Raw genomic sequence first — 20,000 nt, forward strand, 5'->3', positions numbered from 1 at the left:
TTTATTAATATATATCATATAATATATATATATATATTATATAATATATATAATATAATATTATCTATATTTACGATATATATAATATATATCTATATCTATATATATTATATATATATATATATATAAATTATATATATTATATATAGACTTTATATATATTAATAGTATATATTATATTATATAATATATATATTATTCGATAATATATAATCTTAATATTATATAATTATATATTATATAGATATTATATAATAATCTATATAGTATATATATTAAATATAGATAATATATATAAATATATATATATATATATAATATCATTAATTATATATATATATAGTTTATATATAGGATTTACACACAAATGATAATTCTCTTCATCTACATCAATTGTCTCAGAAAAATGCAAACACACCCCTTTGTACTGAATTTCAGACTATCAGAAACAACTGTACACGAAATATTAAAAAAAAAACACACAATAGGGTGAAGCAAGATTAAAAAAAAATATATAAAAGGAATAAACTAACTCACTGAGAAAACCTGCACGAACGACAGACACACGAACACACACACAGATAAAAATACTAAATACAAACCGACAGCAGATCGCAATGGCAGGCGAAGGAGAAAACGATAAATAGATAAAAAGATAAAATAAAAACAAAAAGATAAAATAAAACAAAAAGATAAAAGGGTAGTCGGAGCCCCTTTGTACACGACTATACACAAGTTACATCCATTAACAAATCCTCGAAAGTCAAAAGGAATGATCTGCCTCCTTGCTCTTAAGTAAAGAAGAGGGGGGTTGGGGAGGAGAAGGGTAAGGGGAGGGTAAGGAGAGGGGGTGGAGGATTGGCTAGGATGGGGCGGGGGAGTCCTTATGACTGACCGTTAGGAGGCCAAGTTACACTTGCGGCAAAGAATCCTTACAAACACTCAGCAGCAACTCCTACTTATGCTCTTCCGAAAGGATTTGTCAGTGGAGAGAGAGAGAGAGAGAGAGAGAGAGAGAGAGAGAGAGAGAGAGAGAGAGAATCTTTTTGTACACACGCACACACACTAGCTCTCTTTCTTTTATTCGTCTTCTGTAAAGGAACGTACGTGCAAATAAAGAAGTAATCTCTAAATCATGGGTATGGGGGAGTGAGTAATGAGGAGGAGGGAGGGAGAAGGGAGGGAGGAAAGGAAAGGGATGGTAGGGAGGAAAATCTCTCAACCAGTACCCCTACCCAAGTTACGAAAGGAGGAAAGAGAGGGTTAGTAATCTTGAAGCCATCTGCTCTCTCTCTCTCTCTCTCTCTCTCTCTCTCTCTCTCTCTCTCAAACACACACACACACCTCCAGAGATGCTGAGGGAGTTAGTGTACACGTGGTGAGGGACATCCAAGTCTTATTACTGTCACGAAGGATTTACAGCTCCTACCGAGATTAATTAGCACGGATATTCACTGGCCTTGGAGAAAGACGCCCGCTGGGAGACCTCCTCTGAGATATGGCTTTCCTATGCTAACAACGCTAATATTAGCAATAACAGCAACAACAACAATAACAAAAACAGAAACCACGGCAAGGTGTTGATTTGTACAACGACAAAATAGAAATGATGATTCCTTCAACGGCAGCAACAAAAATTACGAAAACCATGTTTCCAAAAATGGGATAAATCAGCCATAACAACAACAACAACAACAACAACATGGACATCGTAATGATTTCTAAAACAAGAAAAACACCGACATGGCGAATTCTAACATTTTAAAACAATGACGCGATGACAATTTATACATCATCAACAACATTAACAAAATCATGATGACGATTTCTCAATTGGTAAAAATGTACTACGAAAACAAAAACTTTATGATGATGATTTCCAAAAAAATAAAAAAAAATAATAAATAAATAAAAAACTCATCACGGCCATTTTGATCAAAACAATAAAAATATTACATGGGTAACACAACATCATAACCATTATGTTTACAGCTTCAGAACCCCCTGATATTTATAAAAAAAAGTAAATAAACCTGATAATGATACAAAAACAAGAAAAACAACTAACGTACGAAGGGCTAACAAGTCAGAACTGGCAATAAAAAATATTATTTATTGCAATAATATTAAGCTGTTCCGCCTAATTGTTGGTAAGGATGGTGGTGAGGGTCAGGACAACAACAACAACAACAACAACAACAATAATAACAATAATAACAATAATAACAATAATAATAATAATAATAATAATAATAATAATAATAATAATAATAATAATAATAATAATAATAATAATAATAATAATAGACGCCTAAAGAGGCAGGATGCAACCCGGAACTCCACACTATAAAAACCTCCCAGTCGAACAGGATGAATGTGATAGAAAAACAAATGTAAATATATATACATATATATATATATATATATATATATATATATATAAATATATATATATATATATATATATAGTATATATATATATATATATATATATATATATATAATATAAGAACAATTTCAGAAATGCAATTTTCTTATATGATTACTATTAATAATTTTCATTAAATAAGAATCAGGTTTCGTGAGATAAATTTAGCGGTTTATAGATTTTACTCCCACTGACTAACATTCTAAACCACAAGTTTGATTTTGAAAATAATGTCAAAGGTTTGAATTTATCACTTCAACGAGGAAGAACCTTACACAATTATGAAATTTATTTCTATTTTATCTAAACTATTTTAAAAAGTATTTTTGAAAGGTCTAGCATGCAAAATATTCACATCCTTAATGTATATGCCTATTATTCGAAAAAAAAGGTTAATAATTAAAAGGTTTTAAATTTTCCAAAATTTATTTTTAAATACCAATATAACACAGCGCGTCAAGTAGAGAAAATGGAGTCAGTCAAAAGTTTTCCTTTTCTTATTTTGTTGGGGGGAGCGGGGGATGGGGGATATCACAAGCCTAAAATTAATAAAATAAAATTTTTTAAAAAATATTTTCAATGAACCCTAAATTAATATTTTTAATTCCTTTCAAGAGAAACAAATTAATAATAATAATAATAATAATAATAATAATAATAATAATAATAATAATAATAATAATAATAATAATAATAATAATAATAACTAATAATAATAAAATAATAATAATAATAAACATCACGTATGACGTATGGCAAAGATTAATACCAATGCCCATTTTAAACCATGTGGAAATGAGTCACCATAATTCTAAACGTTCAAGAAACTCCACGAATACTGCAATTCATCTTAATATACGAAAACAAGATAAGTAGATCAGATACTTTCCACTTAAGACTTCAAAAGTTAACTGAACTGCAATCACTACATAAATTTACAAAGGTATTTTAACGGGGAGGTTCCGTCACAAGGAATTTGGGAGACTATTTCATCTATTCCAAGGAAATGGCTGCTGTCTCTCTCGCTCGCTCTCTCTCTTATATATATATATAATAATTACTATATATAAATAATATATCATATATATATTATATATATATAAATATATATATATAATATATTACATATATAAAATATATATATCATATATAATACATATATATATGATATTCTATATATAATATATATAATATATTAATATAATAAATAAAAAAAAGATATATATATATATATATAATATATATACATATACATATATATATAATATATAATAATAAATATATATAAATAAATATAATATATATATATATATAATATATATATATATATATATTTTATATTATTATCTATATATATATATTCATATATGTTAAAATTTCGTTACGCTCGTATGCTCTCTGTATTTACAAAGATTAAGCTAACAAATATCACTTATTATCGAATTCACGTTACCGTGGGAATAATAGTACCAAAGTCGTGTTAATTAGATATTAAGTGGTTTGTGGTTTGAAATATATGTATATATACACATATAAAAACATTACGTAATATATATATATATATAGATATATATATATATATATATATATATATATATATATATATATATACTATATATATATATTATGCTAATTATGTAATAAAAATTATAACTTTACTAGAAATCCCCTTTAACAAGAGATGTAATCAATTGCTATCTTATTCATGCGTCTGTTTTACCCCAGTCTGTATATTTGAGCTTACCATAATATAATAGGCTTCGGCTAAGTCGTAATATATATATAATATAAGATATTTTCTGACATTTTTCCCATAAAAATAAATAAATAAAATCAGCACCTAGCGCTGGGACTGAGAATACTTCCGACGTACAGTAAATCATTTCACGTGAAGACCCCCGAAGCTATAAATAATAATTTTCAAAATGAACATATCTCATATCCGCTTAGAAAATACACGAATACATAAGCAGAGGATACAAAGAAAGAATTTAGGATATAACAAAGCAGGTGGTCATATCTCTCCAACGGCTGTTTTATAACCTGTAACGTGTTTTCTGAAACGTGTTTCCTAAAAAAAAGTCTTTGATGTATAAAGCTAATTCCGGAGTTTGCGCGAATGCCTGTCTGAATGATAAGAGGACATGTTTGGTATATTAAATTGCACTGGCAATGCCTTTACAATCTTAAATGTTATATCTACAATGTTTTAATTCTTTTCCTTTCTCACTTTCTTGGTTTAGAAATCTATAATGTACGCTGCCACAAGCCTTATGCGATAATGTGATTAAACTTGGAGACTTTTAAGAAATTATTGGCGATTAACATAGTTTTTTTTTTCAAAATGTAATATTTTAACCATATGCGATTTCACTACTGATTTTGATTTGAAAAAGTATTAAAAAATCTGTTGTCATACTATTTTGAGGAATTGCTATTGGAAAGCATTCGTAGTGGTCTTATTAGAGAGAGAGAGAGAGAGAGAGAGGAGAGAGAGAGAGAGAGAGAGAGAGAGAGAGAGAGAGAGAGATTAGCTTAAAGACCCCCTGAAAAACGCCAAAGAGATAATACACGTCTTCAGGCAATAGAACTATATCCACAAGCGTCACAGACGCCAAAATAAATTTATAAAAGAAAATAGAAAAATAAATTTAAAAAGAAAATACGAAAACAGGTCTGTGGGAAAAGAAAAACTTAACAAAATTCGTATTATTAAGACAGGTCACATCATGGCTTTCGAGAAACTGTTGTGACAACGTGCCTCTTCTTGCATTCTTTGTTTTTTGGGCCGAACGTGACGCTGAATAAAAACAGCTATGTTTACACAGCAATGAACAGCGGCCACACTTTTCGAAAATGCCATCAAAACAACAGGAGACCGAAAGGCGAAAAAAAACAAAGCAAGATTCTCGAGACCTTGGGCGGAAGTGTCTGTCTGTCTGTCTCTCCGATGAGTGAGAGACACACCGAGGTTGGAAGATCGGATACTTAAAGTCGCATCTGTATGCAAATGAGCGTATTCCTCCGACCCAGAATTTCGTTCCATACACAAATTAGCCGCCTAGATGACCTTGTGTCTACATACAGAGGGCAACGCGGACAGGCAGTTGCCCGTCAACGCGATCGTTTAGTTCCGGGGCAAATTTGGCGAAAACTGGAATGGTAGTTCAGGTGATGTGACAAGAGGTTCTTTTCCAAAATTGACCGGAAGGAGATTTAATTGCTGCTCCTTCAAATACAAAATCTTAGACCATTTAACGAAGCTTATAAAAAATTCCAGGAGATTATATTACCGTGAAATCGAAATAAGGAAATACGTCATGATTAAAACCGAAAGAAGTAAACATTTTAAAAACTGGGACTAATAGGAAACTTAAAAATATAAATTCCAAAAGATTACCTTACGAGTGAAATTGAAATAAACAAGCATTTTACGATTAAAAAGACCGAAATACGGAAGGATTTCATGATTAAAAAACAGAAATAACGAAGGATTTCGTGATTAAAATATTTAAAAAAACATTAAAAACCGAAATAAGGAAAGATCTCACGATAAAAGAAACCGAAATAGTAAAGTTTTCACAATTAAAAAAACCGAATTAAGTAAAGATTTCATAATTTAAAAAAAACAAAATAAGTAAAGCGTTCATAATTAAAAAAACGAAATAAGTAGACTTCATAATCTAAATAACCGGTATAAGTAGACTTCATAATTAGAAAACCAAAATAAGCAAAAATGTCATAATTAAAAGCCGAAATAAGTAAAAAAGACTTCATAACTAAAAAAAAACCGAAATAAGTAAAAAAAAGACCTTTTCAATAACTAAAAAAAAAAACCGAAATAAGTAAGATTTCATAATTGAAAAAACCGAAATAAGTAAAGATTTGAAAATTTAAAACCCAAATAAGTAGCGATTTCTTGATTTAAAAAACGAAATAAGGAGAGATTTCATAATTAAAAACCCGAAATAAGCAAAGATTTCATAATTTAAAAAACCGGAATAAGTAAAGACTTCATAATTAAAAAACCGAAATAAGTAAAGATTTCATAATAAAAAAAAAACGAAATAATTACAAAAAATAAGTCCTCATAAAAACACAAAATAAGTAATTCTTCATAAAAAAACGAAATAAGCAAAGACTTCACAATTAAAAAAAACCGAAATAAGTAACGATCTCATAATTAAAAACCGAAACAAGGAGAGATCTTATAATTCTAAACAACTAACTGAAAACCCATCCGCCCAGGTCTTAAGAATAAGCAGACTCACCCGTAGGACCACGCAGTTCCATCTGAGGACTCCCTGAGAATGTCCAGGACCTCTCTCGCCTGCCGCTGAGTTACAGAGGGACACCGCTACAGTAGAAGGACCACCATCGAGAGGGACTACACTCACTCTCACACTCACTCACACACACACTCCCTTCGCCATCTAGCGTACACGCTCCATCACCGACACTACAATGACTTATGGTGTTTATTGCGTCCCATACCTTGCTTACAACCCTTTCGGTCCAAGGGAGGTTTTATGATGGGAGACTTATGATTTCCGGGTTCCTCATGGAAAAGGGTCTCTCTCTCTCTCTCTCTCTCTCTCTCTCTCTCTCTCTCTCTCTCTAACGGTACCTACAGTTTCCCCAAACGAGGATGCTTTTAAGAAATGGGTATTCATAGCAAATACTGATAGCTGAGTATATGTATTTTTTCTCTTCTCTCTCTCTCTCTCTCTTCTCTCTCTCTCTCTCTCTCTCTCTCTCTCAAGGTATAATTTCCCCAAGGATGCTTTTAGGTAGTGGGTATTCATAGCAAATAATGATAGCTGGGTATATATAGTTCTCTCTCTTCTCTCTCTTCTCTCTCTCTCTCTCTCTCTCTCTCTCTCTCTCTCTCTGTCACGGTCGGTATAATTTCCCCAAACAAGGATGCTTTTCAGAAATGGGTATTCACAGCAATTGAATGATAAGTGGGTATGAGTGTGAATAATCAAGTGAAAAATTAAAGAAAGGAGATATGTATTTTATTAACGAAAATATGGAGTTTATATCAGTAGACATTAATATAAAAATACAGATTTTTTATTTTCATAAAATTAGTTTAGCGAATTTATTTCTCCCTTTTCTGTTATAAATATTTTGCCTACGTGCTGTTCACCTAGGATGAGTAAGAGAGAGAGAGAGAGAGAGAGAGAGAGAGAGAGAGAGAGAGAGAGAGAGACCCACTCCTACTTCGTATCTTAAAAAAAAAAAAAAAAAAAAAAAAAAAAAAAAAAAAAAAAAAAAAAAAAAAAAAAAAAAAAGACCATTTGGACCTCATCGAATCCAATGCGGAAGAAAAAATATATGTAAAAAAAATTTAGGCGGGACAAGAAACCGAATGAAAGTCTAACGGAATGAAATAAAAAAAAAAAACAACAGGACGCCAATGGCAATAAAACCCGAGAGAGAGAGAGAGAGAGAGAGAGAGAGAGAGAGAGAGAAGAGAGGAGTATGATAGAGGTTATAAAAGGGTTAGAGGTTGGGGATTATCCATAACATGGTTTTATCTTTTATGGTGAAGGAAGTGTCAGGAGGCCTTGGTGGGACCTATATAGGTTCTCAAAATTATTTGTCACGCCCGTTCCTCTCCGGCCGGAGGTACTACGCCTCTGCAATAAGTCATGCCAACGTTCCTCGACAAGACAATGTTTAAAGGGGGGAGGGGGCGGCGAGAGGAGAGAGGATGGGGGAGGGTAGGGTGATTAAAGAGAAGGGGGAATGGGGGAGAAAGTAGGAGGGGAGAGGAAGGAAGGACAGATGAGGGGAAGGGGGAGGAAAGAGGAGGTGAGGGAAAAGGAAAGGAAGAGGAAGGGTGGAGAACCGGAAGGAAGGAACGGAGGGAAGGGGAAGAAAAGAGGAGGGGGAAAGGGGAAGGGAGGAATCAAAGAGGAGGGTAAGGGGTGGAAGGAGCAAGGGAGGGGATGGAAGGGACAAGGCACGGGGTGGAAGGGAGAAGATGAAAGGTGGGGGAGGGGTAAGGTGAATGGAGGGGGGTTAGTTGATAGGGGAAGGGGAGGAAGGGTGAGGGAGGTAGCAGGGAGGGAAAAGGGGGGAAGGTTGTGAAAAGGGGAGGGTCAAACCCCCACCACCACCAACACACACCCCCTCCCCTTCCCCCTTCCCCCCTTCCCATTCAGAGCTGGCACTCTGCCACTAAGATGCTACTTTTTTTTTTCTTTTTTTTAAGATGTTATTTTCTCTTCCCTTCAGAAATCAAGCTGTATATTATTTCCGAGAGATTTGTCTCTTAGAGGACTATCAGGATATTTCATTTTATCACTTTCTGTTTACTTATTTACCTTTTTTCTTCCTCCAACCCTGCGCCCCGCCCCCCTTAGCCCGCCTCTCTCTCTCTAAGGATTTTCACAAAACATTCTGACTACTAAATCATTTCATTAAATAAATTGTTCAAATCCAAAATTTATCTTCATAAAAAAAGGATTGTGGTTTCATGAAAAATAATTGAGGTCTTCCAACAATACATCCTAAAGCAAAAACCGACTTAATTTTGCTGCAGTAAAAATTAAAAAAAAAAATTGATAAAGATTCCATTGCTATAATTGCTTTTCTTATTTATTTTTTTATTTTTTTTTATCGATTCTCATGAAGGTAAAATGAGCTGAATATTTCCTTTGGACTGATTCGAACAATTAAATTCCTTATCTTAACGAATTCGAAACCAGTCATTAATTTTGCTCTTAACTTTATAAACATTATAAAAACTATTTTTATTGTTACAATATGTTAACCAATAATAATAATAATAATAATAATAATAATAATAATAATAATAATAATGATGATGAACCTAGTGCAAGGTTCGAAAGCTTTTATTATCCATTAAAGACCTTATACTCACATGCGATATTATTGTGGACCTGCAACCAATAATAATAATAATAATAATAATAATAATAATAATAATAATAATAATAATAATAATAATAATAATAATAGTAATAATAATAATAATAATAATCATAATAATTAATAACAACAGAATGGCCATTCTATTCGATGAAGTTTGTTTGAGAGAGGGTCTTCTTCCATAATAATAATAATTTATAATAAAAAAATTATTAGGCTTGTTATTGTTGTATTTTATGTCATATCTACCATTTTAATCCCCGTTAATTGTGGTTTCTGAATTCATACGACAAGGAAACCATCCAACTTATGATCTCACTAACAAACGCCACATATTTCAAGAAAAGTTCAGAACTTCAGGGACAAAACTACTGCCATAAAACCTAAACTATAAATTATAATTATAATTTACACTCCGATTAAACTTCAGTAATATACATTGATAGTCAGAAAACCAGAGATAAAATTCTGACTAGTATGACGTCATTAAAAGGACCAATTTTCTTAGTTACGAATAAATAAGGATAAAATATCATGCGTGTATAATCATTACACAAGATGGTACTTGAGAGTCAGTCTCTCTCTCTCTCTCTCTCTCTCTCTTTTTTACAAACTCCCATAACCCTTTCCATCCATCTCCCTCCCTGGGGCACCCACCACAGCCTACCCCTACCCCTACCCCCCAACTCCCCCTTCCCTCGCTCATAAATACAATTAACCTCGCCAGAATCTTCGGTCAGCCTCCAGCTAACGGTTTCTTAACTAAGAACTTTGATACTGAATTTCGGCCTTATCATCCGTTATCTCAGCCTCCTAATAACACTTCTGCGTTATTTGCTTCCTCGTCTCCTTACACTAAACCCCCTCCTTACCCCCTACCCCTCCCCTCCCCATTCCCTTTACTTTCCTCTTAGAAGCCCCCTGCCCCCTACCCCCGGGGTAAGCCTTCAATGCTTCGCATTCCCTCCGACTTCTGCAACCAATATGGAAGGGCCGAAGGACCACAGGGCCTTCTACTACTACTACCTCCTCCTCCTCCTCCTCCTCCTCCTCCGCCTCCTCCACTTCATCCCGCCCTCCGATCTGCTTCGGAGATATAGGCAAAGAAAACAAGCCTATGATAAATTACAAACAAGTACGAAGATAAGAAAAGGGAGGTTTCAGAAGAGGGTTTAAATGCGGGAGAAGTGTTTGGCGGATGTAGGGGCGGAGGGGGAGGGTAAGGGAGAAGGGCAGGAATGAGAGGAGGAGGAGTGGGGTGGGGTGGGGGGTGAGGACGAGATAGCCCTCGGCCTACGAACAAATAGAACGCAGACAACCTGAAGAGAGAACAAGTGTATCCTTGAAGACCCAATTATGAGGAAAGGCGAAATTATCGGTATCAGCGTCTGGGGGTCCCTCGATGATATGGACCCCGATGGAAATGAGGGCAAACAAGAAATGAATCCTTTGCCAACCTTTATAGATATTTATAAGTCACCTCCCAAATAATCTCTCTCTCTCTCTCTCTCTCTCTCTCTCTCTCCTCTCTTTCTCTCTCTCTTTCTCTCTCTCTGCGTGAAGGTTGTGCATGAGGTGGATGGTGGTATAGCTAGCTAGCTAGCAGTAGCCCAGTACCAGTACCAGTACTACTACTACAAGATACCCACATTTCTGCCCTCAACTTCTTTTAGATACATCACCCTTGATGGATGTGTTTACCGTGTTTACATCTGTGCGCAGAGAGAGAGAGAGAGAGAGAGAGAGAGAGAGAGATACTCACAAATGCCTTGACTAGTGTTGATATTTGTGTTGTCTACTTCAAGGAGGCCTTAATGGGATTTCTGATAGCTTTATGTTAAGTGCCTCTATGTCTGTGTGTGTGTGTGTGTGTCTCTCTCTCTCTCTCTTACTTTTTTGCTCTCTCTCTCATTATGTCAGGAGTCGGGCGGCTAGAAGCGCCCGATTTAAACCAGCCTAAATAACAGCGTATCGGATTGATCCCGTTGTGAAAATTTGGTTAAAAATCCAAGACCTCGCTTGCAATAGCCCACTTACGGCTTTAGGCGACATGGTGACCCATGGGATTCGCTTTCCAATTACTTTGGGATCGTAACGATGACCTTACACAAACACACAGACACACACACACAAACACACATACACAAAACGTTGTGAAAATTTACAAATATAATCCAAGATCTCTTCTCATACGGAAGCCATTTGTGGCGTTACGTTACGTGATGACTCATGGGATTTACTTTGTAATTTTCTTGAGATCGTAACAAAGACCTTACAAACATGCGCGCACACGCGCACACACACAGACACGCACACGCACTTACATACATATACATAGACATACAAATGAGTACTACTCAGGGTCTACAGAAAACAACTTGCTCCTCCTCCTCCTCCTCCTCCTCCTCCTCCTCCTCCTCCTGTGGAATAGATCACCCTGCGAGTCCCCCGTATAAACACTCTGGCAGCAGCAGCAGCGCCTAAGAGAAAGATTCATTTAAGATGCTGCAATAAATATTGCAAGTACAAACCCCTCCCCTCCCCCCCCCTCCCCCTCCCCCTCCCCCAAACACACTGTATAAATAAAATCGACCGACTGGGCCCCTGTTCTTCAACCTCATAAACAACTATACGCAGTGTGGGTATGGAGGGGCACTGGCCAGGGGTGATGGGAGGGGGAGTGGGGGTTGGTTCGTTCGAACCCCCTATGATTTAGCGTCTTGAGGCAAATGGTTAATGCATATAAAATTCGGCAATGTTATCTTAATATGTAGGGTTTTATAACTTCATCAAATCTAAAAAAGGAAACGCAGGATCCAATACGGTTTCGCTCTGAACACAATCTTCGGCCGTAGCCATGCAAATTGCTCTGCCCTGATATAGGAGATGGTTGGGGGTTCGGGGTGGGGGGGGGGGGGGGGTGTGGCTTGGTTGTTAACCAAAAGATTTGCGCGTCTACGCAAATAAATAAAATGGATTAAAAGTATGGGCGCCAACATTGCATCATCCAGGAATGCCAGCTATTTCTGGTGATATCCATAAACCAACTTGCAGATTGCCAGATCCTACATGAAACACACACACACACACACACACACACATATATATATATATATATATATATATATATTATAATATATATATATATATATATATATATATATATATATCTATATTATATATACTATCTACCTATAAGAGAAGGACTGCATTTTCCAGTTCAAACTCAAATCAAATTTGTATGCACGCTTGGATAGCTCAAGTAGCCCTACTAAAATGGTATCAAAAGAAGCAGTCTTCCTCGTCTTCAAACCTCAATGAAAGAATGAAGGTCTTCAGTAAAGAGGAAACTGAATTTCTCACTTTGAGGATGATATATGACTCAGATATAACTATGAATAACATCTTCGATTTTGACATCGACAATCACCCGTATATTTTGAATCAAGAGTTTTCATACTAAAATTAAATTATGGAAGTCTTCACATTATCGCATATTTCTGAGAAAAATTTCACGGTTAAAAATAAAATTCTAGACAACTCAGGCTCTTAAAAATCGAAGAAGATTAAAATCAGTGGCTTCACATCTCCAAATATTTCTAAAAACTAATTGCATGGTTACAGCAAAATTTGTGGAATACACCAGCTCCTAAAATGTACAAAAACAAGAGGTTAAACGGTTTCTGAGAACGTAAATCATATTGTGTGTCGAAAAGGACTTCTGCATCTCCTGGCTAACTGCAGCGCTGTGTGCCTAAACATCTACTTCCTAATAAGAGGTTTATCCCATAATGTCTACCTTCCCTGGACCACACCCCTCACCCCCTCACCACCCCCCCAGCAGCCATACCTAAAAAAAGAAAAAAAAAAAAAAAAAAAAAAAAAAAAAAAAAAAAAAAAAAAAAAAAAAAAAAAAAAAAAAAAAAAGAAAAAAAAAAATAGGGCTATGGCAATTACAGGGATACACCCTAAGTTAGGGGTCTCCTTCCAGTGCCCTAGGTTAGGTTAGGCTAGGGTCCCTTACCTAGCCTTCCCTAGTCTAGCTTAACCTAGGGGCACTAGAGGGGGGGAGACTTCATCCATCTCATCAATGCACAAAACGAATGTAAATGACTTTTGGAAGTAGACCACCACAGATTTCTAATAGGTGCGCCTGAGGTACTTTTCTTGAGTGAAAAAAGAATTTCTACATCTTAATTTGTACTCGCTCTAATATGCATAACTTCAGGGAGAGAGTTGCAAAAGAGAAAAATTCTGTATGGTGGTGCTTCAAAGATTCCGAGAGGTAAAATGAGATTTTATAACAGTTTCAAATTCTCACTGTGAAAAGAATTCGGCAAAATTTTCTATGAACCCTATTCTTCTTGCACATAAATACCTGATTATTATTCAATATTTAAATAGTTCTTAAGTGGTCTCAGTTGTCTGTGCAAGGAAACAGACCCGTCCTATAATCTAAACGTCTTTGCAAGGGAACAGACGCCCTTCCTATATTCTAGACATGTTAAACAGAAGTGATATTTACTGGCATAAAATTAAGCGAGCTTTAAAATATGGTCTGAGAAGAGTTCTTCAATTCAATAACCAATTAATTATCATTTCTCCAAGTTAAAAATGGTAATGATGTTACATTTAGGTAATATTACTGAAGGTCGTCACCCCCGCCTGCATTTACTTACCTCCAAACGATTACGCGATTCCTAAAAAAATCTATCAATAAATTTTTATTTTAAATTTTATTTTATATAAAAATTTTTGTATCGAGTTCAACAGTTGATGTCTGGAAAGCAATAAAATATTCAATGAACATTAAAAATTTAGCAAATTCTTAGGAGTTATCACTTTGGTAATTTCGGAGATCTTCGGAGCAGTTGAACGAGGTTCTTCTAAAACTGCTTTACGGCCTCTCAATTACTAGTTTTTCTATCTTTAGCAGTATAACTTCAGTTAAGTTTCAGATCACTTCATTATTTAACTCTTTTTACCAGCTACACGATATAATGTTGTACGTCCTCTCAATTACTATTTCTTCTACTTATAGCAGTATAACTTCTGTTAAGTTTGAGATAACTTCATTATTTAACTTTTTTTTTTTTCCAGATCACGATATAATTCGATCCGAGGAACAGCTAAGGTTTTATTATTGCGCAGCACCTTTGGGTAGAGCAGCGTCAAATCTCTTAAAAGAACCGGCATCAAAATGATTTGTTAACCGGAAAATCCCAAAGCATCTATAAATATACCCAGGATAAAGTTCCGAGAGCCCTAATGAAGATCGGGCATAGCGCGTAAGACATCCCCAAACAGAAAGCACCTTTACGTAGCACACAGTCCGTAGCCCCCCAGGGAAGCAAAACCAATCAACTTTTATATCTCACAGAATGCAATGAGAAAGCAAAAGTCTCTGTGTACATTATAATCATTCGATTTACGACGGCGAGGCTTTGAAAGCCACGTATTACTCTTGTTATAATATTTTCTCCTCTTCGATAATCACGGCCGAACGGATAGTCTGAAGTGTAACACACCTAAGCCTCCAGGCTTACTATAATATTATATTTTGTTGTATGTATGTATGTATATATATATATTATATATATATATATATATATATAATATATATATATATATATATATCACACGCATGTATGTATACGTATGTACGTAAGTGCGTGACTCATAAAATAAAAAATAAAAAAAAACCTTGCATACCATTTCTGATAACACAGCAAAAGGATCGCCAAAGGAGGGGGGGGGGGGGGAGACCAGACCATTAAGAAAAACTATCAGAGAGGGGGGCGGGGGGAAATCGCCCCATTTAGCCCTTCTTTTTCCCTGCCCGTACCCCATACCCCTCCCGGTGCTCTCTGCTACTACTACTACCACCACCACCACCACCAGCAATTTCAACCCGGCGAGAGAGAGAGAGAGAGAGAGAGAGAGAGAGAGAGAGAGAGAGAGGAGAGAATCGATAGTTTCTTCCTCTGGGGTCACATTCTCTTCTGGTCTATATACCATTAGACCTAGATTTTCTCCAGAGGAAAAGAATAAATCACAAGGTAGAATGGCTTGACTATACTCGGCCTAGTGGGAGGGTTGGGGGGGTGGGTCCTTGGCCAGGGGAGGGGGAAGGTAGGGTATGGGGTCTTGTAAGGGGCAAGGGGGGAGGGGGAGCAGAATGGGGGTAGCTGGAGATATCCCAAGAGGTTGTTGGGTAGGGAAGACGAGGAGAGAAACATGAGTAGTTGTAGAAGTCATCGCGATTCGACGAATGAAATATTAAAAGGAGGAGGAGGAGGAGGAGGAGGGGGGAGAGGAGGCCAGGCCACCCAAAAGACAATGAGGAAAATTGTAGAGGGAATTTTCTATAATGATAATTTTAGTTTTTTTTTTTTTTTTTTTTAAATTTTTTTTTTTTTTTTTTTTTTTTTAAAAAGCGAGTGGGAGGAGGAGGAGGAGGCCGCCCCGCCAAAAAACAATGAGAAAATTGTGGATGGAATTTTCTTATAATGATAATTTTAGCGTTTTTTTTTTTTTACAAAAAAAGCGAGTGGAGGAGGAGGAGGAGGAGAGGCCGCCCAAAAGAGTGAGGAAAATTGTAGAGGGAATTTTCTACAAAGATAATTGAATTTTTTCCCAAGAAGCTGGAGGAGGAGGAGGAGGAGGATGGAGGAGGGGAGGAGGAGGCCACCCAAAAGACCAATGGAGGAAAATTGTGGAGGGAATTTTCTATAATTGATAACTTTTAGGACCGTCAGCGGCAGGTGGAGGAGGAGGAGGGAGGATGGAGGCCCCCGACCTGAGACAGTGAGGCCATTCCCAAAAGACAATGAGGAAAATTGTGGAGGGAATTTTCTATAATGATAATTTTAGCGTTTTTTTTTTTTTTTTTTCAAAAAGCCCGGGAGTGGAGAAGGAGGGAGGAGGAGGAGGCCGCCTAAAAGAGTGAGGAAAATTGTGGAGGGAATTTTCTACAAAGATAATTTTAATTTTTTCCCAAAAAGCTGGAGGAGGAGGAGGAGGAGGAGGAGGAGGAGGAGGAGGACGAGGAGGAGGAGGAGGCCGCCCAAAAGACAATGAGGAAAATTGTGGAGGGAATTTTCTATAATGATAATTTTAGCGTTTTTTTTTTTTTTTTAAGCGAGTGGAGGAGGAGGAGGAGGGAGGAGGAGGAGGCCGCCCAAAGACAGTGAGGAAAATTGTGGAGGGAATTTTCTATAATGATAATTTTAGCGTTTTTTTTTTTTTTTCAAAAACAGCGGAGAGGAGGAGGAGGAGGAGAGGAGGAGGAGAAGGCCGCCTAAAAGTGAGGAAAATTGTGGAAGGAATTTTCTACAGGTAATTTGAATATTTTTCCCAAAAGCTGGAGGAGGAGGAGGAGGAGGAGGAGGAGGAGGAGGCGGAGGAGGAGGAGGAGGCCACCCAAAAGACAATGAGGAAAATTGTAGAGGGAATTTTCTATAATGATAATTTTAGCGTTTTTTTTTTTTTCAAAAAGCGAGTGGAGAAGGAGGAGGAGGAGGAGGAGGCCGCCTAAAAGACAGTGAGGAAAAAAATTGTGGGAGAAATAAAAATCTATAAAGATAATTTGAAATTTTTCCCCCACCCCCCAAAAGGAGGAGGAGGAGGAGGAGGAGGAGGATATTTTAGCGTTTTTTTTTTTTCAAAAGCGAGTGGAGAAGGAGGAGGAGGAGGAGGCCGCCTAAAAGACAGTGAGGAAAATTGTGGAGGGAATTTTCTATAAAGATAATTTGAAATTTTTCCCCCAAAAGGAGGAGGAGGAGGTGGGAGGAGGAGGAGGAGGAGGAGGAGGAGGAGGAGGAGAGGAGGAGGAGGAGGAGGAGGCCGCCCAAAAAGCAATCGAGAAAGGAAAATTGTGGAGGGAGTTTTCTATAAAAATAATTAACATATGCCCCTTCCCTCAAAAAATTTTTTTTTTTGAAACTTAAGCCTACATAACCACTGTTTGAAAAATTTGAGGATTAGATAATTGATAAAAATCAATGTAATCAAAAACTAATGGAATTAGAGAGAAAATTTTGTTGTATAAACTATTAGAAATGTAAGCAAAAATTCTCTGACATCCGTAAATTAATATATATATATATATATATATATATATATATATATATATATAGTGTATATATATATATACTATATATATATAATCACTACAATACTCCAACAATGGGGACGGTATTAATTCAACTTATTTTCATGGTTAATTGACATTCATATAATTATAGTATATATCGATTCACTTTTCCTAAGTCATTATTACGGTTAGGTATATAATAACGGTTATAAACATCAAACCATAGGCTATAGTAAACACCACTGCTCCATGTAACATACACAGTTACATAAACAAATATAAATAATTACATTTATAATAATTAAATAAAGGCAAAACAATTCTTTCCATCCGACTAATTTTCCCTTTATCATATCAAACATCTCATCGCCACGAAAAAGACACAATTTCCAAAAAGGGGGGTTGTGGCCCCCCTTTATTTATACCGTTATCTCTACGAAATCTCCCCAAACGCATTTCTCTTCTTAACATTACACGCAGTTGCATCTTCATGATAACAAAATGCGGGTTGGACGAGCATCTGTTTTTCTTAAATTGTCTGGCATCGCATTTTAGTTTTGCAATTTTACTTTCTTGAATAAACGAGAAGTTCAGTCTTAGAAGTAGATTCAACTTAATGCCGAATAAATTCTACATGCAACAGCGAAAAACATTAATAAATATATATATATATATATATATATAGATATATATATATATATATATATATATAATATATATATATATATATATATATATATATATATATATATATATATATTATATATATAAATATATAATATATATATATATATATATATATATATATATATATATATATAAATATATATATATATATATAATATATATCATATCTATATATATATATATATATATATATATATATATATATATATATATATATATATATATATATATATATATACTCAATGCTATATAAACTAATAATAATGGGATTTGGAATTTGGTTTTAAAATATAATTTTCCAAATAAACTGAAAGATCCATCTTAAAAGTGGATTTAATGTATTGGCGAATAAATTCTTTATCATTTCAATAGTAAAACAAATAAATAAATACAATTACTGCTACCACTAAAAACAATGATGGCGCCTTTTAGTTTCGAAATATTTTCTAAAACAAGAAATTTCAGTCTTAACGAATTACCCAATGAATTCTACGACATCATATCAACAGCAAAAAAAAAAAAAAAAAAAAAAAATTAGTTTTAGAATCTAAATTTCATAAACATCACAAAGCTCGATTTTACGAAGTGGATTTAACGAATAAAGCCTACATGTAAAAGAACAAATATAATAATAATAATAATAATAATAATAATAATAATAATAATAATAATAATAATAATAATAATAATAATATAATAATAAAGTTTTTTGGCTTTATCCAACTTTCCTAAATAATAAGAAATTCTAATCTCCGGGAGAGGGTTTATTGACATAGCGAATAAATTCTACATCACACGTACAATGACTGCTACTACTACTACTACTACTACTACTACTACTACTAATAATAATAATAATAATAATAATAATAATATTAATCATAATAATATTAATCGTTACTAACGACCAATGGAATCCGACTCGGCATCCTTCCAACTGGAATCCAGCAATTGCAATCCGACAGTGCATGGAATATCAACTCCAACCCCTTCTCCTCCTCTCCCCCCCCACCCTCCCCCCACCCTATCCCCCCCCCACCCAAGTGAAATCACACCACCACATGCTGATGATGGAAATTTCAATATTGCCGCCAGATGGCGCCCCCTTAAAGATGTGGGTGGGCTCTAGAGTTTATATAAGGCACACTCCATTCAGTCGGGACTGCTCTGAATAAGGAATTGGTGGGGGGGGGGGGGGGAGGGGATTTTGGGAGGGGGGGGGGGGGGGGGAGGGGGGGGGGGGGGGAGGGGGGTTTGCCCGAATAATCGAACATTACATCATTTGCAAGTTAGGAGGGTTGAAAAAGTTAAAGGGTTCCACGCGCCAGGCTGTGAGGAAGTTCTTTAACGTTAGGGGGACGATTGTGAGTGAAATTTTAAATATTACATATACATATATATATATATATATATATATATATATATATATCTATAATATATATAACAATACATATATATATATATATATATATATATATTTATTATATCTATAATATATATATATTAATAATAATATATATACATGTTGAATTCTACTGGTCATTTTCTACAAGATACTTGTGTATTATGTAATTATAATAGCCACAAAGCCCTCTTAAGTTCTCAAAATTCTTTGCTCTTTTTTTTTTGGATACGCCTGTCACTACAAAGCCTGGAGATCCAACTTGATTTCTTCATATTTCCTTAAAATTGGATCTCAAGCCTTATAGTAACAAGTGTATCCGAAACGGAGCAAAGCGCTTGAGAAAAGTTAAGAGGGCATTATGGCTTATTACAAATACTATATATATATATATATATATAATATATATATATATATATATATATATATATAAATATATATATTATATATATATATATGTATGTATAAGACACGTGTGTATGTGA

The 20,000-nt window shown here is 35.0% G+C and overlaps 1 protein-coding gene across 1 annotated transcript in view; it reads left to right on the top strand.

The window, feature by feature from the left end:
- Window positions 1-20,000, top strand: part of LOC135223183 (RNA-binding protein cabeza-like) — a 74,121-nt gene that overhangs the window by 42,342 nt on the left and 11,779 nt on the right. The window contains exons 3-4 of the mRNA XM_064261687.1: window positions 16,336-16,419; window positions 16,695-16,775. Coding sequence (XP_064117757.1) covers window positions 16,336-16,419; window positions 16,695-16,775 — 165 coding nt within the window. The remainder of the gene's footprint in view (window positions 1-16,335; window positions 16,420-16,694; window positions 16,776-20,000) is intronic.

This window comes from Macrobrachium nipponense, chromosome 8, assembly GCF_015104395.2.
Source record: "Macrobrachium nipponense isolate FS-2020 chromosome 8, ASM1510439v2, whole genome shotgun sequence".
NCBI classification, from domain to species: domain Eukaryota; kingdom Metazoa; phylum Arthropoda; class Malacostraca; order Decapoda; family Palaemonidae; genus Macrobrachium; species Macrobrachium nipponense.